Source organism: Pollachius pollachius (assembly GCF_949987615.1).
Source record: "Pollachius pollachius genome assembly, chromosome: 17".
Lineage (NCBI taxonomy): Eukaryota > Metazoa > Chordata > Actinopteri > Gadiformes > Gadidae > Pollachius > Pollachius pollachius.
This window is the reverse complement of record NC_136950.1, coordinates 11,666,468-11,691,467: the sequence shown is the minus strand read 5'-3', so window position 1 is coordinate 11,691,467 and position 25,000 is coordinate 11,666,468. Positions and strand designations below refer to the sequence as shown.

Sequence of the window (25,000 nt, the reverse complement as noted above, 5' to 3'; positions counted from 1 at the left end):
GAGGTGTATGTATTGAATATCTGCGTATGTGTGGGTACATGTCTTTTGCATGTGTGTGTGTGTGTGTGTGTGTGTTTTTTGTGGGTGTGTGTGAGTGTGTGTGCATGTGTGTGTTTGTGGGTGGGTCTGTGTGAGTGTGTGTGGGTGCGTTGTGTGCCTCTTTGTTAACTATATAAACAAACATTTTCACGGGACTAAAGCTCCCTTTGGGAGTCAACGGCTTACAGCGGGACGGGCCCTCTGCCTCCCCTTGAAATCCAATATGTAAATCCACTTAGTGCTGCTAGTGCTGCTAGCTCCAGCTCACAGCATCTTAAACTCCATGCTAGCTGTGCTTCTTCCACACTCCCTGAACTTGGAGACATATTTTGGCTGAGCCGTGTGGAGCACCAGGAAGAGACAGACAGACAGACAGACAGACAGACAGAGAGAGAGAGAGAGAGAGAGAGAGGGACAGAAAGTGAGGGACAGACAGACAGAGAGAGTAAGAGAGATGGGAGACAGAGAGGAAGAGAAGTAGGCTGGAGATGGGGGAGAGAAAGAGAGATAGGAAGACCAAAAGACAGACAGATGGAAAGAAAGAGAGTGAGAGGGGGGGGGGGGGGGGTGAACTAACTTCGGATGCATTTGTGGACATTTTCTGAGGCAATAGCATGAAACACACGGGGTGAGATAGGGATTCGACAAGGCTCTCTTTCGTGAGAGCTCAGCATCCGCCAGAGTTGACACGGGTTCTGATATGAGAGGTCAAACCGACAGAAACGAGCCAAGTTGATTGCAATCATTTGATCAGTGTGAAGACAACAGCTCGTGGTGTAACGGAGGGGGCAGCTTTGATGTGGCGCATGGGACGACTTCCCCTCTGATCGAGAATGAAATAGAGACATTGTGGGCTGAAGAAGAAAGTCAAAAGATGGCTGCGTCATCTGTGAGCCGATAAAATTTGTTGATCGTTTAAAAATTTGCACTTTGGTAAAAGTGTGGTGGTGGGGCACATTTAACGCTTGATTAAGCGTGTGTCTGTTGTGTGTGGTGTGTTCGAAGAGTCTCATAACACTGCTGGCTCAGAAGGCCCGGGCGTACCTTCGATCTCACAGCCCAGGATCTCGAGTCGGAGGCCCATCCCAGCGGGGGCGGCCCTCTCCGGGTACACCCGGATGTAGCGCGTCAGCAGGGGCTCCAGGGTCCGCAGCTCTGGGGTGTCGTAGTTCATGTTCCCCTCGAAGATCTGGGGGAGCGGGAGGGAGGGTGAGTTAATGTGTCTCGGAGAGAGAGAGAGAGAGAGAGATACAGAGAGAGAGAGACAGCGAGAGTGGAACTACTCGTTTGAGAGAGAGAGTGAGAGAGATAGAGCGAGAGAGAGATAGAGAGAGAGGGATTAAGGCTACAGCATAAAGCACGTTATTGCTGAGGATGTCATTTTGGTGGAAAGAATGAGGCTCAGCAGTGGAGCCCTGAGGCGAACAGAGACCGGGAGCAGCCGTCTACAATGGGGAGGAAGGAGGGATGGGAAGCCATTTGGGGAGACAATATAACCTGGTCTGTAGACGTCTAAAACACTCTGTGTGTGTGTGTGCGTGTGATCGTGCGTGTGTGTGCGATGCTGGGTATAATGGGAGGTTGAGGTTGTTTATGGGTCAGCAGGGGGGGTGGGTATGTTGGGGGCATGGGGGGCATTGTAGTTACTAGAAGTAAAGAAGACAGTGTGACATTTGCCTCAAGTTAGGCTCCTTCAAATTAGCCCTTTATTGAAAGGCAGGGATAAGAGAGGAAGGGAAAGGAAAAGGCAGAGGGAGAGAGAGTGAGAGAAACAGAGAGAGGGAACGTGAGAGAGTGAGAGAGACAGAGAGAGAGACACAGAGAGACAGAGAGAGAGAGAGAAAGTGCGAGAGAGTGAGAGAGACAAAGAGAGAGACAGAGAGAGAGAAAGAGATAAAGAGAGAGAGCTAGAGAGACAGAGACAGACAGAGCGACAGAGAGAGAGAGAGAAAGAGAGAGACAAAGAAGAGAGGCAGACAGCGAGAGAAGGGGGAAAAGAGGGCAAGCAAGAGATGGCGGATTGATAGTGGGGTGGATTAATGGCTGTTATCCCGGGAGCGAGCCTGTTGTGGCTTCGATGCAAGTGGTGATTGGAAGGAGAGGGTGGTGGGGGTGAGGGGGGGAGGCAAGGGGGAGGAGGGGCAGCGGAGTCCTCGAACAAGTACAAAAAAGAAAAGAAACAAAAAAGGAAAAAAAAAGGGCTAAGTAGGACGGAGTGAAAGGATATAGATCCTGGGAGCGCCGTCATAAATCAGCCATCAGGCTGTCTGGATCAGATTTATACCCTGCCAGGGACACTTGTCCTGGGGACTGGCTGTGGCTGCATGTCATGGAGGTGTGGTTGTGCCCGGTCCGATGGAACCGTCCTTCTCTCCTTGTGTTTCTTTGGCCCACTGTTGCATGTTAAGTGTGTGTGTGTGTGTGTGTGTGTGTGTGTGTGTGTGTGTGTGTGTGTGTGTGTGTGTGTGTGTGTGTGTGTGTGTGAGTGTGTGTGCGTGAGGGGAGTGTCTATCTGGTGAGCAGTGGTGTGTGACCGTATGTGGGCGAACACGGCTGACAGACCTAAAGGCGAAGCGAAGGAGGGCGACGGACACGTCCGAGGTCGTTTCTCAGAGTCGCATATTCTCTCTTCTCACTCCCTCCCTAATGCCGACTCTCATTTCCTCGCTTCTCCTCACCTATGTTCTCCTGCTCACCTTTCATCTCCTCCCCCCTGCGATCCTCTCCTTGCCTATTCTGTCATCATCTCTCCTCTTCACCTCTACCCTTCTCGTCTCTCCTCTCCTCTCCCCTCCTCTCCTCTCATCTGCTACTCCCCTTGAAGACATTGCAGCATACGCTAAAAGCATTGAGCGGTACAAGCTTGGCTGAATACAAAGTAGATATAAAGAGAGGGAGGATAGAGGTGAGAGAGAGAGGGAGAGAGAGAGAGAGAAGGCATTGAGAGAACGAGAGATAGAACCGAGAAAGAGGGTGAGAGACAAAGAGAGAGAGAGTATGAGAGAGAGAGAGAGAGAGAGAGAGAGAGAGAGACGGAGACAGAGGGTGAGCGAGAGAGAGAGAGAGCGAGCGAGAGCGAGAGGGAGACAGAGTCGGCGACAGAATCTCAAGATGCTTATCCTAATGTGATTTAAAGTACTGCTGAAATTGACTCGGAACGAGTGCTGAATGGCTTTGCCTGCGCTCTGCGCTCCGACTCTGAGGGAAAGTTGACTTAATGCGGCGGATTCCCGAAAAACCTGTCTCGCTTCGCGCGCCTGATGTATCCCCCAGGAGCGCGTATTAAGATCGCTTCCCTGGGATGCCGCTGGCAACAATAGCTTTCGCCCATCCCTGCTGTTTCGCTTTATTCAAATCGCTAAAATCTCCAATCACACACCCACCTCTTTTGCTTCATGAAAACCTTTTGCCTCACAGCGATATGAAACACAACACAAGCAAACAACACCACCACCACAACAACAGCTCTGGGAGCGCACCACAGATACTTTTGGCATTTACATAAAATATGCATATGCCATCAAATGGGCATCTATAATTCCCACTGAAATGTTTTTTTACCTTTGGCTTTCATATTGAGTAAACAGAGCCATCATCCATTCTTTCATGTTTTTTTTATTGTATTTGATATGTTTTATTCCTGTTTTTTGGGCCCTCTTTGTTTCGCGAATCACGATGTAATTCGTCTTTGAGATCCTTTCGTGAGAAGTGCTCTATTGTTATCATTACTATCCTACTGATTCTATAGATTCTATTGATTCTTTTGATTTCCTCACCTTGGGCCTGCTGCCGCTGTCGTCCATCAGCATGCTGAAGTGGGAGCCGTTGTTGCTGTGGCCTAGGCGGAACTTCTTCATGAACACCTTGTTGTCGCGGTGCTTCCCCCCCTGGATGACCAGGCCTCGCAGCAGCTTCTCTTGGCCCAGGTCCACCTGCAGCCACTCGTTGGTGAAGGGCTGGGGCTGGGGCAGCAGCGTCCAGCCCGACCGGCTGGTCAGCAGCCGCGAGTTCTCCGGAGACCAGCTGCGGTCTGTATGCGACGAGGCCGTGATCTGGGCGTCGTTGATCAGGCCGGACACCATGCCAAGCATGCCCGAACACGGGTACTCTGAGAGATGGAAGAGAGCGAGTGAGTGAAAGAGAGAGAGGGGGGGGGGGAGAGAGAGAGAGCGAGCGAGCGAGGGGGAGAGAGAGAGAGAGAGAGAAGAGAGAGAGAGAGAGAGAGAGAGAGAGAGAGAGAGAGAGCGAGTGAGGGGGAGAGAGAGAGAGAGAGGGAGAGAGAACGAGAGTTAGCTTTACGTACGGCCTATTGTCTAAAACCCCTAAAAGCCCTTAACCATGCATACCCTTCGGGGAACCAGCAACCCTGACATATGCCAGACCACCCGCTGTTTTCGCTGAGCTTTTGCTGAAAAATAAAACATATCACACAGACTTCCATCGACACGGTAAGGCCTGAAATCGGAGGCTGTGGGAAGATCCCAGTGGCCGAGCTTTGTGTTCCTGTTCCAGTGGGAGCAAACAGGAGGAAGAGGCGAGGCATTGAAAGTCAAAGAGCTGGGCTCCCTCCAGCCCTCTCCTGTGATGCTCCTGTTACCTTGCCCCCGCCCCCCGTAGGAAGCCTTGCCTACTAATTCCAGCGCCTGAAGCGCTTGTCTCTAGGCAGCCAATTAAAAGCCTCCTCCTGCTTGGCATGCCTGCATTTAGAGGGATTTTTTGTGCAATGTCCGTTATGCCAGACCTTGTTGAGCTTGCAAACACACACACACACACACACACACACACACACACACACACACACACACACACACACAAGCTTTTAGAATATGTTGTGAATGCAAGGACAAAAAGGAATGACATGTCCAACCTGGGACACACAAACGCACACATGCACTACACACAACTACACACAACTTGTTTAGCTGTAGCCACGGTGGCACCCAGGATTATTACACCCCCGTATCTCTACAGCTTATTCTGTTTTCCCAGTGTGTAATAACAAAACCCATCATATTTCTGCACGGACACACAATACATGTTATTTACCAGCAGGCAGATAACCTCTACCTGTGATTACACATCATCAGCTCAAACCACAGTCTGGCAGAATCCCCGCCTGGGGCCAGAGCGCAGACTTCATGTCTCCTCATCTCGCGTCCTGCTTCTTAATCCCACGTATGTCCCCCAGAGCGCTGCTCCCCCTTGTATAACCACCCGTCTCTCCCAAGGTGGGCTGCGCAAGACGGGGCATTGTATTATGCCTCTGAGTCTTGACGGACACGCAAAGTGTGCGCTTCTACAGCTGCAGAACGCTATGGCTCACAGCGACATCTGGGGAGGGAGGGGAGCGAGCCAGCGAGGGAGTAGTGAGCGAGAGAAAGAATGAGACAGACAGAGAGAGAGAGAGAGAGAGAGAGAGAGAGAGAGAGAGAGAGAGAGAGAGAGAGAGAGAGAGAGAGAGAGAGAGAGAGAGAGAGAGGGAGAGAGAGAGAGGGAGGGATAGAGAGAGAGACAGACAGAGACAGAGACATAGAGAGAGAGAGAGAGAGAGGGAGAGAGAGATAGAGAGAGAGAGAGGGAGAGAGCGAGGGAGAGAGAGAGGGAGAGAGAGGGAGAGAGACCCTTGGAGAACAAGGCCTCTTTCACATGTGATCCCCTCGTTTCTCCTTATCTTGACAAAAAAGCGAACCAGCTTATGGGCTGAGCCCCTCCAGCCCCCACGGCCCCACGCTGGCAGAGAGAGAAGGGTGCCCCTCGACTTGGCGCTACCAGAGAGGGTTGTCTCCCAGAAGTCTCTCTCTCCGTCAGTGGCCAAAATCCTGAGAGAGAGTGTGTGTTTGATGATCGGGGGGGGGGGGGGGGGGTGTTAGCTTGCCCCTGGCAGGAACAGCAGTGAGATGCTGAACTGCTTTGAAGTACGCCGATTTGAACTAGTGTGTGTGTGTGTGTGTGTGTGTGTGTGTGTGGGTGTGTGGGTGAGATCCGGGTTCAGACTGGTTGGGAGCTGTGCCGTTGTTGAAACGCTTTCCCCTCTCCTCCCCTCCTAACCTCCAGGTCATGTAGCTGCTAATGGACTTGGTCTGTGATCAGAGAGAGAGAGGGGTTAGGGACGGGACGGCACGCTAAGACACACCCAGCGGCGGGATAACCAGCTGTGTGTGTATTTTGTGTCTCTGCGATCGGGAGACACATCTAAAGGGTTGAGGGAGGGCGTGGACGTAAAGCGGTGGCACAATCATTTGCAACGCACACGCACAATCACACGCCGGGGAATATTTACAGAGAGGATGGGAGCCGGAGTTATTCATTAGCTTGTTTTTCAGTGCGTGGCCGGGGGGACACGCGTGCCTCTGACAGCGCTGACTAATGAAATACATCTTCCAGCCTTCCGAGGTCAGGCTCCTCCCTCCCCTTTGAAGGCTCAGAGAACACGCCAAGCCCTTTGGTTTTTGAGACGACAAATCATTTCACTTATCAGCGCGTTGCTTCAACATCAGCATCCCCATCTGCTCCGGGTCAAAGTTTTTCGCTTAAAGCCGAAAAAAGGGGCGCTAGGAGTGGTGAGTTGTTGGTCACAACCTCATGAAACACAACCCTAAAGTGCTTCAAGAGGAGGAGGAGGAGAAGATGAGCAAACTAGAGGGGCAAGGAGTTACAGAACTATCTCTCTCTCTCTCTCTCACTCACTCCCTCTCTCTCTCTCTCTCTCTCTCTCTCTCTCTCTCTCTCACTCCCTCTCTCTCTCTCTCTCTCTCTCTCTACTCTCTCTCTCTCTCTCTCTCTCTCTCTCTCCCTTTCTCTCTCCCTTTCTCTCTCTCCCTCTGGTGGTGGACGTTGGGTGGGGTCTCACGTTGGGCGGGAGGCACCAGGGGTGATGACGCCATAGCGGGGAGTGGGCGGGGGGCCTGTGGTTATAGGGCTCCTTGTGATGTGTGTTGGGTTTGAGTTCATCGGGGCGGCTTAAACCCCTCCTCCCTCCCCCCTCCTCCCCCTTCCTCCCCTCCTCATCAGTGAGCTGCTTTATTCAGCTACATGAATGTACACATGTATGACCAGGCGCACGCACGCACACACACACACACACACACACACACACACACACACGCACACACAAACAAACAAGTATCACGGCAAAACAGCACTAATAAACATACAATGCACATGCATGGTAAGCCAAAAAGAAGGGAACCATATGTGCTCACAAAAAGACATGCATAGATGAAAGTGAGCTTTGCACACACACACACAGGCACACCATGTCAAACACACACACGCACAGACGCACACATGCACACACACACACACACACACACTCATCTACTCATTAAAATAATGTGTTTTGACAGAAGAGGCAGCAGACACTATGAACTGTGCTGTAATCAGAGCTGTGTGAGGGGGTGGGGACACATGGGGGGCTTGGTGGGGTGGGCTTAAGGGACAAGGAGTGGGAAGATCATGGAGATAAAAAGAGAGACAGAGTAGAGAGCAAAGAGCAGTGCACTCTTTTTGGAGAAAAAACAATAACACACACAGACACACGCAAGCAGGTACACACACACACACACACACACAGACACACACACAGGCACACACATGCACACACATGCAGGCAGGCACACACCACACACACACATACGGACACACACACACACACACACCCAAGCACGGAAGGTGCTAGCAAGTCCTGTCTGCATGTGGTGGCCACCAGCTGTCAGGGCCCATTTATATTGAATGATGTACATTAAAACATCAGGTAACATAAATACGTAATGTCCCTTCATGTGCCACTCCTCCATAATGCAGGAGTTTTCCTCCTGTGTTTATATGGAGCAGCCTGTGTCATTGGGGCATGATGGGAAAATAAAACATAATAACAGAGTGACACTAAACCACAGTGAAACAAAAGAGCGTTTTCTTATTAAAATCTCGGCCAAGACGATTTTGGGAAATGAAAGTGTTTCCTGGAATAAAGACAACATTTCCCATGTGTTCTGTTGCCTCTTGTCGCGAAAAATCTATTTTGACTCAGGAGTGCCGCATGGATTTGTTCTCCAGTGGAAGGTGAAAGTAGTGATTGTTCAGTCCAGAGATTGACGTCACGCATCCTTAATACTGTCTTTTTAGGAATACACAAAAGCCTTTTCAGTTTTTTATGGAAATCAGATCCAATGACATTGGGCCTTTATGCATTGAAATAAGCATGAAAAACAGATTTTTTTTTAAGGTAAACAACAACAAAACAAATGTTGTTTGAGCCAACACATCAAGGTGAAAAGATGGCCCTGGACCAGCACTCACCTGATATCTTACAGCCGTACACCTCGAAGCGCAGTGCAATGCCCGTCTCCCAGGCAACAGGGCGTATGCGCAGGTAGCGAGTCAGCGTGGGCTTTGGCAGCATCGCCCTGGCAACCTCCTTCGGGTTGGTGTTGCCTTGGAAAACCTGACGTCGTCGACGGAAACAAAAAATGCAAATTATTTAGTTTTTCAGTCGAAACGACTAAGCGTGGGCCTTAGTGATCAGGTTTGTGACTTACTCGGCTTTCAAAGCAAGCAGAAAAACGCTGCAGGGTGCGAATACATGAGGCGTGCTACATTCGTCAGTGGAGAAACTGTATTTATTTGCAAGAAGGCGTGGATTGTCAACAATGCCTGTTAGAAGACAGTTTCCTTTACAGTTTCCTGTAAAATATCACAGTCGCATCACACCACACGTCGCAGTATAAACAGACGGAAGGTGAGGACGGGGGAGGGAGGGGGGGCGATGGGGGCGGGGGGTGAGACAAGGAGGGTGAGTCGTGAAATTTGAGGCGTTTCATGAGGAGAGCAGATTGGCACGAGTGTGTCTTCTTGTTTATTTTATCACGCTCTTTACTGCGCCGTCTTTGTTTGTGAGGTCAAGGAATGCCACCTGGAGGGTTTAACCAGCGCTATGACAGAGGGCAGGCCCCGGCCGGGCTAGGCCAAGCCAGGCCAAGGCATCCCCCCTAGGGAAGCGTTTCCCTTACAATCCATCAGAGGTTGTTCAGCATAATTGAAAAACACTGGGGACTTTTCAACCTACTGACCCGGCTCTTCCATTCTGGGTAGTTAACAGCCCAGATGTCCGAAGCATACGTCCGAGACGGATCACAGACAAAGACCTCAAACCCCAGGAAATGCCGAGGGGCACTTGGACAGAGCTGGCAACTTTCCAGAACATATATGACGTCCCAGTTCTGCTGTACAGTAGCACAACACGTTGTACTTAGCACAAGAAGTAGCAAGATCCGTGACAGAACCACGAGGGTACACAGCTTTACACCTCCGTACAGACCTACGTGAGCAGGTAAGGGGACCAACGTGTTAAGCACTACTCTGCATATATATAATCAAAGTGAAGTACACACTAACATGCAAAGTTCTGCATGGCCCCCGGGCCCTACCTGTCAGCAGAGCCACCAAGGGACCCACAACAGAGTCATCCACTCCTTTTAAATGTCCTCTCCCTCCACTGCACTCGCTAACTCTCAACTGTTAAATGCCTTTTTCCCCCTCTCTCTCCCAGTGCAATGCAATGGCAAACTGTAAGATCAGCAGTTTGGCAAATGGGTCCCCTCTTCTCTACAAAAATAAAGCACTTTAGAGTAGCGATCAGAACGGCACAGTGCTTCAGGGCTCTGCTTTAAGGGCTGGCGGGCTGTGTGCCTTCAGACCGGGGGCTGTTGACGCAGTCCGTAGGGCTGTTGCAGGGAAAGGCAGGGGCGCACGTTGATATACACAGAAAAACAGCCCGGATAGGGTTGCTGCCTTTTATTATTGCCCATAAAATAAATATAATAGTTTCTGTGCACTTCTTCGTGATATTGACATGCACACACTGTCGTCTGGACGTGTCAGGGGGGTATTCGTGTCAGAGCGGTAGCGGGACACCCACGGAGACGGACACGAGGGCTGAGTAGGGAAGCCGTCTTTACAAAGTAGCACAATTGGACAAAGCTCACTCTGTGTAACTAAAGGTTTGTTGGATCGATCGCTGAAGGCACTGCCGTCACGCTCTGGTCGCAAACTTCTCCCCCCCACCTCCTCAACCGACACCCCCCCCACACACACACACACACACACACACACACACACACACACCCTCCCAACCCACTCTCTTTGGCTCATCTCCCCCAGCTGGTTAAACAAGAACAAGCTCTTTCGGTTTCTTTCTCACCTACGTCCATCATTCCGTCCACTTGTGTTTGCTGAGCCCTTAGTTATACCTTTTCTTCTTTTTATGTGTTAAGACGAGTCGAAAGGGGGGGGGGGGGGGTGCGTCTTACACCAAACAGTGGCCGCGTCCCACACGAGAGCCCTATGAAGGCTAGCATTAGCACTGAGGTCGCTGCTGTAAATGTCAACCTGTCACTCTGGGTTTGTGGCTTAACTGTCGTACCAAACAAAGTGCATAATTGCACGTTTTGGAGGAAGAGGCTGAAGTACATGCAGAGCGGGGTATTCCCCACTTTTATGGGACCTAAAGGGAACATGGGAGGGACCACAACCCGAGTCAGCTGGACGTTTTACCGAGATGGGATGGTCCAAATGCAGTGCATTTGCCAGGGTGGTTTTCTTCTACCAAGTCTTTCTGGTGCTTTTTCTCCATATTCTATGTTTCCATTTACTATTTAGATGTAGGGTCAACACTGCTAAATCATCTGGGCAGCTATTTTCAATCTTCGGTGGAGTGTGGTAAAATAAATGTTTACAAAAGTTTGTTTGGGGTTTTTACAAATTCTATGTCTATAAATTGCATTTCCTACAACAGATGCTCTAAATCTAATTTCTAAATCAATGCCTGGAAATGAACGTTGAAACCTTCCGGACCAAGATCTGCCGTGATTACAGAACGCACATCAACAACGTCGGCAGAAGTAGAGCGAACGAGAGAGAATGAGAGAGACGACACAAGAGGAGAGCGAAACCTTCTGAGCCCTTACCTTCTGCTTGGAGCCCTCCTTCAGCGTGATCCAGTCCTCTCCGTTGGAGCTGACGTCCACCTTGTAGGACTTGACGTAGTACGTCTTCTTGGTCTCCTGGGAGATGGCGCCCTGCGTGCCGATGGCCGACACAAACCTCAGGAACCCCAGGTCCACCTAAAGGGGGCCAACCAGAGCATCGAGATGAGTCTCAGAGAACACTTAGGCTAACGCTAGGTTTCCAGGTAGGAGGACACTTTCTTTCTCACAAAAACAACTTTGATGAACTCTAAAAGGACTAAGAGGTGAAATGTAATATGCTTTCACGTCGAAGCATATTAATAATTTGCTCCAAAGGAAAAGGTGAAAAGGATCACTATTAATAATGCAATAACAAGCGGAAGAGTTCAAATTAAAACGGCGCCATCTTCGTCACCCTTGGCTATAGCCTCATCAGCCACCGTCGGGGATTTAATAAACAGAGCGGAATAAAATGATATTCACATTAATAGAAGAGACACTGGATGACAAGTTAATTTCCTGCGATGGGAGACATGAGCTTATTGGATAAAAGTGAATGTTGAATAGACCAGTGAGTGCACAATCGCATTATCAAAAATCGTTGAAGAGGAAAGACCAATGCAGATTGAATTTCAAATATTGTGCACTTAAAATATTCAAGGGGCTTTATAAAGTAATCATGAACTGTAGTGCATTAGGGTGGTGGAGGTGGTGGGGGGATGGGTCCGGCTTGGATTATATTTCCATTTCATACATTTCATTCAAACATTTCCTACATTGTTGCTACATCAAGAATCAAATGGTGGATGGTGGAACAGCAATAATATACTATTATATACCATTTTTACACGCTTTGTGTGTATTTTAGGTTAGTTTGTCTTATTTTAGAAATAAACAGTGCCGTTATCCCCTGCCTGTCTGTGTTCAAGGTCTTGGTCCATTGTTCTCTTACTTCCTCTGTGGTGTTTCCCAGTGACCTGTCTGAGCCCGTCCAAGACCACCCTCCCTACACCAGTATCTTCTGAGGAAACCCAAATATACACTTGTTCTCTCTCTCTCTCTCTCTCTCTCTCTCTCTCTCTCTCACACACACACACACACACACACACACACATCTCGTTTATTCGAGAAAAAACCCTGACAAATGTTTCCTCCTGACCTTTGCCATGCCTACTTAACCTCTCCATATCTTCTTGTCATCTGTAGCAGACTTAGGAGGAGGAGGATGAGATGGGGGGAGGGTTAACGGCAGTGCTCAGAGCAGGGCAGGGGGATTGTTCCATTAGGATGCACCCATTGCCTCAAGCTTCACACTCCAACTACTACTATTACTACTGCGACGACTTATACTGCATTTTTTTCTCTCTCTCTTTTCTAATGAGATCTAGCTGTGACTGTGACAGGCCGGGCTGACGCTAACGAGGAGTAATGGTGTTGCGTGCGGATTGGCGGGGCAGGAAGCTGAGGCGATGGTGAGGAAAGCGGGAGGGATGGGAAAGGATGGAGGTTGGGGGGGGGGGGGGGGGGGGTGGGGGGGGGGGGGTGGGGGGGGGGGGTCTTTGATGTGGATGGTCCTGGGATGAATGTCTACCAGGGTCTTGAAAAGTTTTACCATGCTTGTGCCAAGGGGGCAAAGGACTTGCAGCATGTTGTGTGTGTGTGTGTGTGTGTGTGTGTGTGTGTGTGTGTGTGTGTGTGTGTGTGTGTGTGTGTGAGAGTTTGAGTTTGAGCACATTGATGTAGCGAGTGTGCGATGGTTGTCGGTAGGTTGATGTAGAAAGAAATGAAGGAAGAAAGACAGATGGACCCCCATCAAATTACCATCACACACACACACACACACACACACACACACACACACACACACACACTTTAGAATCAAAAGGATAGCCATTAGACAGGGACTGGTTGTAAAGCTTGCTGACTGAAACAGCAACATGGTAAAAGACAGGCAGGCCCTGTAGGCCAGCTCAAGAAGTCTGCCAGCCATATGCTGCAGGATACTATACTTAATGTCACTGAGCTAACGGAGCAGCAAAGGATGGAACACTTTGGCTGCACCCGACCAGCTCAAAATATCCTTTTTCTTTCCAGGACTGAGAGGAAATAAAACAGATTGGAGCAATCAATGATTCTTCCCTGCCATGTCTCCCTCTCTCCCATACACACATACTCTCTCTCGCACATACAGATATATATACACACACCACACACAGGCACATCCACACACAAATGTCCAAACTGACACATTACTGTCTTCTGTCTCACCCTTCACACAGGGGATTTAGAGGGATGGAAAGGAGAGAGGCAGAAGACAGGCAGAGTCACAGTGAGAGACAGAATACTTTTCTTCCTGTCGAGAAGCTCCGGGAGCTTACTGAATACGCTTTTTTTTTGTTTTTCTGCTCAACCAACAGAAACGGATTCAAATGCATCAGATGGTTCCCATTTATTAAGGATAGAGGAAGCCCAGTTCCCCTCCGTTGGGAGGACTTGCTGCATGTGCCAGTGCTGGATTAACATGAGAGTACAGTGTGGTATTCAGGGACCCACACAAAGATACGCTCCCCCTTTGAGGCATGTTCTCAATGTCTCATTTTAAAATGGGAATATGTCATCTGGATTAATAACAGGGGGTTCTCTTCCCGAAACCATACCAGACCTCATTGGCTAACATGGGCTCCACCCCCTAAAATGGATATGCATACTTGGCTGTTCTGGGTTTGAAATGTCCTCTGCCTTTTGTCTTTTGCTCGCTCGTTTGTGAGTGGTGGATCGGTCATCTTACGAGCAGTCTTCAGAGAAGCCAGGCTACCACACTGCTAGTCACGAGGAACCAGAGGTACCAGAGGTCTGACTCAGCTCACAGCCGTCTCACAGACACAGGGCTGTGAGACGCCGCAAAATGGGGAGAGGGAAAAAGGGGAGAGCGGGAACTAAAGGCAGAGTGTCGTGTGGCTGAGAGAAGTGAAGAGAAAGAAAAGCGAGAGAGGAGACACGAGAAAGGGGAAGGGAGAAGAGATGGGGGGGCGGGGGGAAGGAGACAAAGGAAGGAGAGGAGATCAGAGGAGGAGGTGGTGGAGCAGACAGAGACGAGGAGTGGATAAGGGGCCGCCCGTGGGACTCGTGCTCAGCATCGCTCTGTGAAAGCCAGCCGAGATGGGGATGTGAAGGGCGTGACATGGGGCGTCTTTTGAAGGAGAAGAAATACATAGCGAGAGAGAGAGAGAAGGGGAGAGAGAGAGAGAGAGAGAGAGAGAGAGAGAGAGAGAGAGAGAGAGAGAGAGAGAGAGAGAGAGAGAGAGAGAATGGGGGTAGAGTGAGAGAGCTGAGGCCTAGACTAGATCAATTTCACAGACATCAGGGGTAGATAACAGAGCCTAGCTAATAAGCTTCTCATGATTTATTAATGCTCTCCCCTCGTTAAAGGCAGAGCGTGTGCGTGTGTGTGTGTGTGTGTGTACAGTGTATGTGTGTATCCGTGTGGTGGACTGCCCCCCCGACTGACCAAGGTTACGTGATCAGAGGCTGTGAGTAGTCTCCCTTTGTCCTAACAACGCAACACGAGAACAACCTCAGACGGAAAAAACATGGCCAGGCTTAATCAATGCTAGCAGGGACTCTAGCTGCAATGCTAGCAGGCACAGACTCACAGACAGCGTGAGGTGACCCGGCCCAACCCAGTAAAAGCCGGTGCGTATAATATGCAGAAACTGCACACCGCGCCTGTCTGGAACACCACAATAACTCCATGAGGTGACAAATGGTTTATGTCCTGTCCTAGCGTGCGGTGATGTAATCACCATGCCTCCCGCATTTACAGACAGGGATGTGGCTGGGGCTGACATTCTGCTGATCAAACAGAATCTGCTGCTGTGTGTGTGTGTGTGTGTGTGTGTGTGTGTGTGTGTGTGTGTGTGTGTGTGTGTGTGTGTGTGGGTGTGAGTGTGTCTGTGAATGTGTGTTTGTGTGTGGTATGTCTGTGTGTGTGTATGTGTGTGTTCACTTCACAGTGTCTTGTTATTTCCAGAGGCTGCGTTTAGACTGACGCCCACTTGTAGAAAAATGACACAATACATTGTAGGCCTCTGCTGCTGCCAGTCCTCTGTGAATCATACCTGGAAGAGGGGCAGCCCCCCCCTACCCCTCCAAACCCCCCCCGTCACACACACATACACACACAAACATGCGTGTGGCACTGTCTCGTCAGTTTTCCTCCCGTTTGAACCCTGCAGTCAGACTGTGTCAGTCAAGCGTGCCGCTAATCAGAAGCGAGCCCAGGTTGTTATGGTGCGGGTCCACGTCAAGTGTCCCTGGACCTGAACTGTCACGAGGACGGACGGATGACAGATCTACAAAGCACTGGAAACCCTTAGACACACAGCCGCCGGCCACCCACACTCACACACACACACACACACACACACACGTGTACCCACACGCAGACGTTTACACCCAGACTAGTGTGTGTGGAAAGACGCACAGTAGTGAGTCGAGGAGTGATTTGAGTTGGAGCTTGTAATGTTCAGGCTCAGCTCAGCCGCCTGTTCTGTGCAATTATAACAATGAACAGATATACACTGCATTAGGATTTGTCAAAAGCATTTGTGTATGTGGTTGTGTGACTGTGAGTGTGTGTGTGTGTGTGTGTGTGTGTGTGTAAGAGAATGTGCGTGTGTACGCCTGATGCAGCAATTTCCCAATCATCCCTCAAGCGAATGACAGTTATGAGGGTGATTATGGTGTCCATCCATTACTCACGACATCCTTCTCTGTTGTGACTGTATACGAGTGTGTGTCTGTCTGTGTGCAGATGAAGACTAGTCATTGTTGCGCGTGCACCATGATGAGACGAGGGAAGGGCTCGGTTTTGTGGAAGAAAAGGATGCCATACTTATACTGTTCGCACTAGTCACGTAATCTCCAGTTGCGTGGATTGGTTTCTTTGTTCACCCGTAGAAAGTAGAAATTTGACAATAATATTGTGGTTACCCATTCGTTTACCACATCCACTCTGGCCCCTGCTGGCTCTTTGTTTGTGTGTGTGCGAGGGCGTGTGTTGATGCATACGTTCGGGGTAGGGTGGTCTTCCCATCTGTATGTTTGGGATTGCCTGGGTGAATTTCCGCGGCCCCTTGGGGATCGACTTTATTTGCATTCCCAGGGCAAAAACAACAACAACAACGTCGACGATGGCAAACAAAAGACCCCCTGACGGAGATGAGGAAGGGAAACACTCTTTACGGGCGGCCAAAGTCAGAGAGCATCTGGCAGCCATCGGCCAGGGCCGCTGTGTCCAGTGAAAAGGGAAGACGACACCGTCTACCTCTTGTTCCTTTAAAGTTTGTGATGCGTTTTATGGTCCCTGTGGGACCGTGCTGGTGGTGGAGGTGGGTGGGGTAGGTGGGGTGGTCATAAAGAAAGATAGCCAGCAGTCGCTCACCATTTCTTTCCTTTTTTGACTTTCTTTCTTTTGTCAAAACAAGCTATCTGTCCATCTGGATTTCCCATGTCACGTCTGGTTTTTCGTTTTATGTGAAGGTGGTTTTTCGGGTCATCGGGAGAGCATTCGAGACTCATTTTTGCGGCGGAATAGATAAAAACCAGGGAAGAGAAAAAGTAATCCCATTCATACACAGCAGCTGGATGTTTAGTCCAATGACCCTAAAGTGTAATTAATACTCCCTCTTCCTTTTATGAAAGCTGTATAACTCAAACGCCTCGGGCCGTCTGTGCCCCCTGCCATTCATCACCGTGCTCACCTGACCATATCGCCATTTATATTTTTAGCCCTCCAACACTTCTTCGGTGGCATTAAATTATGCAGTCTCCCCAAGCCCTGATCATCTGTTATCCTGACAAAAGCGGTAGATCGGAGTGGGGCGGTGGGTTGGGGAGAGCAGGGGTGAGTGTGTGAGCAGGTAAGACAACAGCGAGGAATGGCTGAAGTTAAGGAGTGTCTGAGGGTAAGAGTCAGTCCTGCCGTCGCCAGGCAGGGCTTCAATTACAGTTGTTTAGGGAAGGATTTCCATGGGCCATCATTTTCTGTTCCTGCACTCAAAAGCTTCAGGTGGCGTCCTGCTGTGGCTCCTCTTAAAGGGACGGCACCATATTGCGTGAAGGCTTTGGTACCATTCTGCGGTGAGACAAGAGGGTGACCTTACTACCTGTCACGTCTGCTCTCTGGAAGTGAGCTAGCTAGCGATTAGAGCAACAGCGGGAGACTGAGGATGTGATAAACACTGACATCAAGGCGCCACCGTCCCCTCCACCCCCCAGGCGATGTCTCTCTCTCTCTGGGTTTGGAATGCAGTTGGCTGCCTGCGAGGATCTCCGGAATACGGCCCGAGTCGGAGTCGGATGTGGTTTTGGAGTTTGCACCGTGGGTGCTTGTTCTTGCACCGTTTGAACTCATTACAGCACCCTGTCTTTCACTGCTGTTATCAGCGTCGAGTCCCGGATTTGGCTGCGTCACCACTCCGAGAAGACTGCGTCTCTGTACTCGGGTGGATTTCTCCCTCCCAAATTGCGACGTGATGCCCCCGGAGACCCAGGACATTGTTTCCATTCATCTGCCTGGATGAGGATGATGAGGATGATGGTGATGATGAAGGTGATGCCGACGACGTCAGTGATCTGGCGGTCGGGCAGAACGCCAGCCAGTAAGCCCCTCGTCTGACTCCGCCATATCTCCAACTTATCAAGCGACAAGCCGCCGTTAATTACCCGACTTATTGCGCATCACTATGGCATGGCGGTAAAGCCCTGGATCTGGGAGAACCCCCCCTCACCACACACACACACACAGACACAGACAGACACACAAAGACAGACACACACACACACACACACACACACACACACAAACACACACACACACACAAACACTGTTTACAAGCACACACACTGACCTTGTTGAGATACAGAGACAATAGCAAGAGAGAGGGCATTTCAGAGCCCTTGCCCCCTTGGGGTAAATGAAAACACATTTGGAGGACGAGGGGAGAAGGAAATTGGATAAGGAAAAGGTTTTTATGTTGTTCTACTCCTCTTAACCAAGACAATGAGAAGATAAGCTCCCGGAAGGTCACATAGTTGTTTAGTTTGTGGTTGTTTTTATGTCTAGGAAGTTGAAAATAAGTGCTTGCGTCCCTCAGTCAAGCGCTGGAATTGAACGGGGTGTCGTTTTGTTGAGACGACCCTCTCGGACTAACGCTAATGTTATCCTAACAATGTTGGAGATTTGAATGAGGAAATTGGTCCAGAGTGGGTTGTGCCCCCCCTCCCCCTCCCCCCGCAAGCTTTAAACCCAAACGTTAACCCTCAACAACTTCCGTTACTTGTAACCGGTTAGCCTACTGTACTGTGACACGGATGGGAGATGAACTGAAGTTTATTGTGAAAACAAAGAGCCTTTTCATGCGTAGGACTTTCTCTAATCAAACCCACAAGCCAAAGTGAGCCAGTCACAACAACCCCAGACTCGGGCCCATGAGACAAGAGACAAGGCAATGTTGTGACTTCATGTCCTCTTATCTATCGACAACCAAATAAAAAATCCAGCTACACTGCGGGCAAATATATAATCAACGTATTAAGCGAAAGCACGGGGCGGACTGTGGATAATGGTTGGCCCTTTTGGAGGCTAACTAAAAAGATTAAAGGGCAACTTGAGACAGACTAACTCTCAACCTAACAGGGCTCATGGATTACAGGCGCAGCCTGTTGCCGTGACGCCAGGCTCGATAAAAAGGCTTTCAGGTATCGACGCTCGGGTTCCCTCCAAGACGGCGTGCATTATTTATGACGCGTGTTTGCCTGCGCGGGCTTGATCAATGGCGGCTGTCTGTTAGACTGAAGTGGACTTGAGCGCTTTGTCCACCCCCCTCTGCCCCCACCACCGCCTTCCCCAGGCTTTTTATTGCATCGCTCTGGAGCATCGGTGACTCCCATGGCTGTTTCCCATCCATCCCTCACCGGGGCCGTGTCTGAACAGCGGCGAATACCCTGCTCCGCCCCGTCTGCTGGCAACGGACACCAGGGCAAGTCCTCGCTGCAAACCAGATCATGTCTTACCCCTGAAGAGGGTTGGAAAAGTTGAGCAGGTTCCAGGTACATGCACCTAGATCTGAACCGTATCCACTCTGGAATCGGAGCTCTGCATGGCATTGGTGTTCGTCTCACGGGCATGTTGAACCCAGGCACGTTGAGGAGACACGAGAGGAGTCAGGCCGGGTTTGAATGTGCTCATTAATCTCCGCCTCAAACGGCTGCACGGGGCCCTGGTGAAGCTGCTGATCCCGTTAAAGACTTCAAAGAGCGCGAGGGAAGGCCTAACTGAGGGGCTTGATATGCACATCTCTCACTCCATCTTGATTTGGATCAATCGGCCGAGGAGAGAGGGAGAGAGAGATCTAAACTCCCCAGAGGAGCAGGGGAAAGGGGGCGGTGGGAAAGAGGAGAAGAGAGAGTTTCAGTATAACATGACAGCAAAGGGTATGCACATGGAGAAGGAGGGATGGTGTGTGAACCACTGATGAATGGGACAGATGATAGAAAGAAGGAGTGAAAGGAAGGATTTATTTTTGGTCCTCAGAGGATGCAATGTCCATCAGTGTGTGTGTGTGTATGTGTGTGTGCGTGTTTGTGTGGTGTCTGTCAATCAGTTTGTGAGTTTGTGTGCGGTGTGTCTAAATGTGTGTCTTTGTGTGTGTGTGTGTGTGTTGTGTGTCTCTATCTGTGTGCATGTGTGTGTGTGAGTGTATCTATCCGTGTGTGTTTGTGTGCATAGTGTGTGTGTCTGTGTGCGTTTGCATGCGTGCGCGTGTGTGTGGTGTCTATCTGAGTGTGTGCGTGCGTTCACCACAGTTAATGAGCCCAGCCAACCCCTGCACTCAGTTTTGTTGGAAACCACAACACACCAATCTAATTACCCAGAGAGCCGCGTGTCTCCCCACTGTTCGCATTAAAAGCCGACAGCATTAAAATGGAGGACAAATCTGCACTATGTTCTACAAAGAAGAAAAAAATAATAATACAATTATGAAAAACGGGAAAGGAGAGAAATGCAAAGTGAAAGTGAAGGCCCCGGAATCAAAGGGCCATCTTGACATGAATAATACAAACCTACACCGCAGCAAATTGCAGCTATGGAATGGGTCAGGAAATAAATAATGAATTGATTACTATGCATCTGAAGGCGAGCGGGGATGATCTGTACGTGCTGCGCAGGGGCCGGGGCTTGGCGGAGCTGAGCTTTAATGAAAGGGGAATGAGAAATTCCACTCCTTTAATAACACTTGGGATAATTGGGCTCCTGGCCGGAGAAGAGGCAGCAGCCTCGGTTTCTTAAGACGTTTTCTAAGAAATCGAACGCGCACATCGGCTGCTTCCCCCCTGTGCAGTGTTGGGATCCGAGTCATAGCAATACTAGACTTGTGGCTACAGGATCAAATCACCCTTTTCATCAATACACAAGACTTCAACGTTCAATACAAAACAACAACAGTGCCACAGTTAATGGCCCAAACTATTTGCCTTTAAAACAAAAACGGCAAATCAGCTTTAGTTGTGGAGGTTGAGTTTTTTTTTTTCTAAAATAGATTTAGATGAATATATTTATATATATATATATATATATATATACATATACATATAATTTGAAGCAAAATGGGCTTTTCCTTTTTGGGATAGGCAGGGTTATTCCATTTCAGGCACAATTGCCTGTCCCGGTTGTCGGATCAGACTGGAGCGGAAGCAGGAAGTGGTTACGTGTGCTCTCTTTCCTGATCCACTTTATGACTTCCTGTTCTCAAATATATTCACTGAGCCAAGTTCATCAAAATGACACACTCACTTTGACATGGTATGGGATAAAGACCACACATCCCCCACACACACAAAGACACACATACATATATATAAACAGACTCACATTCATAAAGTAAGGGATTAAAAACCCACATACATTCCCACACTAACACAGATCCATACGCACATGCACACAGATACACACACATTGATTAAATTAGACTGTAGAAATCAACAGGAGTCCTCAGGATAATATTTTCATTGCAATAAAGTGAGACGATCCCAGAGCAAATATGTGGCTTTGGGTCAGGAGTATTATTCACCCCCCGAGGATCGAACTTCTCAGCCGTGGAGCACGAGAAAGGTTAAGAAAAACACAGTGAGGCCCAGACGTTCAGGGTAAGTTAATCAAACATGGTCCGGCTGCAAGCTAGGTGGACAATGGCGGTTGAACCGCGATGGGATTACATGAGCTGAGCTTGTCTGGACGGAGGATTCTCCTGCCTTTCAGTCTCATCCAAGTTAGCTTATTAAACTAACTTTACATGTCATGCACTTTGCATGTGCAAAATAAACTGGCTTAAGTGTCAGAGTGCTATATTTAAGTGTGTGTTTGCGTACGTGTTGTGTGTGTGTGTGTGTGTGTGTGTGTGTGTGTTTGCGTATGTGTTGTGCGTGTGTGTGTTTGTGTGTGTGTGAGAGTCTCTGCATGGCTAGGCATGTTGGCTTTCGCTGGAGGCTACCATAGAAAATCCCTCTGCTAGGCAGGAAGTGTCAATCTTAGGCAGGAGAGGATGAGCGAGACATAGGGAGAGAGAGAGAGAAAGAGAGAGAAATAGACAGAGAGAGTGAAAAAAAATTCTTGGATGAATTTGGTAAGGAAACGGCCCCCACCTTCCCGTCTGAAGGGCAGACAAAGGACAGTCCAACTGAAAATAATCAGGAAGAAGTCGCTTATAATACGTTACGCAAGCTCAGACGTTGACTCACCACCAAAAACAGGGAGTGTGTGTTTAAACTCTCAAATTGCTGTGGGAGCTCCGCGACTCAAACAATACTCGATTAGGGGCTCATTACTTACCCCAACACAAACACGTTTGTGTCTTGTCGTACGCTGGGAAAAAGACAAAACACGAACCAGAAAACCACTGGCCGTTACATTTCCGCACGACAAGAATGTTCTTGGTTTTTCCCAAATAAGTATGTTGTTCCCCTATTTAACGACCCTGGGAACGACATGAAGGGTGAAAGTGAGAGGCAGGGAGAGAGAGAGAGAGAAAGATCTAAAAAACAAAAGAAGGAACGAAGGAGAGGAGGAAAGAGGGAGGGAAGGGAGGAAGGACCCTTGGGATGCAGCCGTACCTGGATCCACTCCTTGTTGGAGTCCTCGGCGGGCGTCCAGGCGTTCTCGTAGTAGTTGAGTCGGGACCTCTCCGGGGACCAGCTGGGGTTGTACTGCGACGAGGCCACAATCTGGTCCGACGGGATCTCCCCCGACTCCAGTCCCAAGGGGTCCGTACAGTCAAAGTCTGGGAGGAACGGAGGGGGGGGGAGAGAGGGAGGGAGGGAGGGAGAGCATTTTTTATTAGAAGCGAAACTCAAGAAAAAAAGGTTACAAGACTGGTGAGTGCTTTCACAGCCGGTTCTTCCTGAGCCACGGGCGTGCCCCCCGGGGCTGGTGGTGCTGGGTGGGGGGGGACACGAGGACGGGGCACTCATCCCTGGTGGCCGTGCTTAAGAGCGCATCAGCGACACCTCGGTGAATCACAGTGTGTCCACCCTGTCGCTCGTCCCCTCGACTGTGAGTTTGTTCGTCTTTTTAGTTCCCTTCTTTCTCTCTATCCATTAGTTTTTCTTCCCTTCTTTCTTCCAAATCTTTCTCTCTTTCTCTCCTTCTGCCGCCCCCTCGCACACCCCCATGTTTCTATTTTCTGCTCTTAATGGACGCATGACGGAGGCGCTCTGAATGCGTTCATAAAACATTCAGAGCGATGCTAAGTTAAGGCCTGTCACGGTGACCTCTCTCGTTCCCTCCTTTTCCTCCTGTTTTTTCTCTGCTTGCTTCCGACCTCCCAATAAAATGTGCTCGTCGTCGGAGCGTTATCTCCATTTTACCGACGTTGCATATTTCCCCCACTTGACTCACACAGCATAACGCGGCATAAGGGTTGCTGGGGAGCCGGGTGTACAGGGGATTGATGACGCGTCGATGTGTGGGTTAGTATTTACGACATTGCGGCTCCGCTCTGACACCCCCCGACTTTAAGAGAAGGGGCTCCCCTTGTTTTTGTTGACGTAGGTTTGCGGGCGTCTGGTGGTGGTGGTAGGGGGTGAGGGGGCGGGGGGGTCCCTAGGGTGCAAGGACGAGGGCTGATTGTATGGGTGGGGTGTGTGTGTGTGTGTGTGTGTGTGTGTGTGTGTGTGTGGGTGGGGGGGGGCCTTGACCCCCTGGGGGTTAGACATACTGACTCTGCTGGTGACTGTTTGACCCCCACCACCCCCCAGCAGTGGTCATGTACCCACACTACCAGCAGACGTAGAGGTATGTGGGGAGGAGGGATGGAGTGGGGGGGGGGGTTCATATGGTCATGTGGGGGGGGGGGGGTCTCTCTAAATGCAGCATCTCTGTCCCGGGGGGGAAGAGGGGGGTGGGGGGTGCTGACCTGCTGCGGCCCCAATATGAGAGAGGACTGGGCTGAACATTTCATTAACAGAGACAAACCGCTGCCAGGGGCCGTAAATCTGTCCCCTACAAAGGAGCTCCCCCACCACACACACACCCACCCACACACACACACCCACACACACACTTTCTCTCTCTCTCCGGATCACGTCGTACATTTGGGTGAAAGGATGTGCAGTACTTTCGGGCGGAGGTCTGACGTGCATCTGAAACAGATGCCCTCCGCCGTCATCACCCACCGTTGGCTACGAGTTCTGGTGAGCACACCTTGTGTCTCCCTTGGGCAGGGTGCGTTTTGCACTCCCACTGGGTGTACCGTAGGTGTGAAGATCTCACGGTCATGTGTGTGGAGGTGGCAGATTGCTGCGCACCGCAAGCTCAGTGTGCAGCAAGGGAAGCTGGCAACACCCTCTCCCCTGTGGTTGAATGCGGTTCTTTGTTCTCTCTCTCACTCCCGAACGGCACGTCCTCACACACACACAAACTTCAGCCGTCCTAGATCGGTTCTGAAACCAAAGCGTATCAAGGAGTAAAAGCTGGGGAGACAGGTGAGGGAACAATGCAAAGAGATAACGGGAGTAAGCGCTAGGTAGAGATAAGATGAGCCAGACAGAGACATGGCCGTGAAGGAGTCGATGGGGGGTGGGTAGATGGACGACCAGGTTTTATCACCTTCCATCAGTGACTCTACACCCGCGTCGTCGCATCTCAGCGCCGAAATCCTTGGCGGAATATGCATGAAGAGCTTATGAATGATTTAATTGCTGCAAGTCGAGGAAAAAACATCTGAAAAGGCGGAAAATGTTCAGACTCGTTTGCTTTCACGTATGCGTTCGCTGCTGATGTAGGACCATGAAGGCTCTTGTCAAATGAAAGGCTATTTATGTTCGGGTGTCAAGCACCCCAGCATTTTATCTCTGATTAGGTAATCCGATATATAAGATCTGTGATCACAAACTCCAAAGAACTCATTGTAAATTAAAAAGGGGTGATGGCATAAACATTAATCAAATCATTTGCGATGGTCTGTTCTGTTCGCTTGTGCATGTGTGTGCATGTTTATTTAAGGTCTATCATTATGCTAGCCTTCCCCAAGGATGAAAGAAAAATATATTCCACGGGAAATGATTAATAGATTTGTTTAATGCCATGGACCGGCAATACGCAATTACGGGTATACGGGTGTGTACGTGCGAGCGAGTGTGCATATGTGTAGGCAGGCGTGTGTGTGTGTGTGTGTGTCAGTGCATGTATATGCATGTGTGTGTTTATGTGTGCATGTGTAGGCATGTGTGTCCGTCTGTGCATGTGTGTGTATTTGTGTGTGTGTGTGTGTGTGTGTGTGTGTGTGTGTGTGTGTGTGTGTGTATAGTTTGGGGTGGTCCCTTGTAAGGGACAGATTTACGACCGCTTGCATTGCTGGTCCTCCTTGTCTCGCTTAATGAAATGTTTAGTCCCAGCCTCTCGTGGACCGGGGCCACAGCAGGTCAGGTCCCGTGGTGAC

General features: G+C 49.8%; 1 protein-coding gene across 4 annotated transcripts in view; it reads right to left on the bottom strand.

Annotated features, from left to right (window-relative positions):
* nrp1a (neuropilin 1a) overlaps positions 1 to 25,000 on the bottom strand; it is a 67,353-nt gene that overhangs the window by 7,755 nt on the left and 34,598 nt on the right. For all 4 annotated transcript variants that reach the window (XM_079754434.1, XM_079754437.1, XM_079754435.1 and 1 more), the window contains 5 exons: positions 22,176 to 22,342; positions 11,004 to 11,159; positions 8,338 to 8,482; positions 3,816 to 4,147; positions 1,084 to 1,228 (listed from right to left, as the gene is read on the bottom strand). In XM_079754434.1, coding sequence (XP_079610560.1) covers positions 1,084 to 1,228; positions 3,816 to 4,147; positions 8,338 to 8,482; positions 11,004 to 11,159; positions 22,176 to 22,342 — 945 coding nt within the window. The remainder of the gene's footprint in view (positions 1 to 1,083; positions 1,229 to 3,815; positions 4,148 to 8,337; positions 8,483 to 11,003; positions 11,160 to 22,175; positions 22,343 to 25,000) is intronic.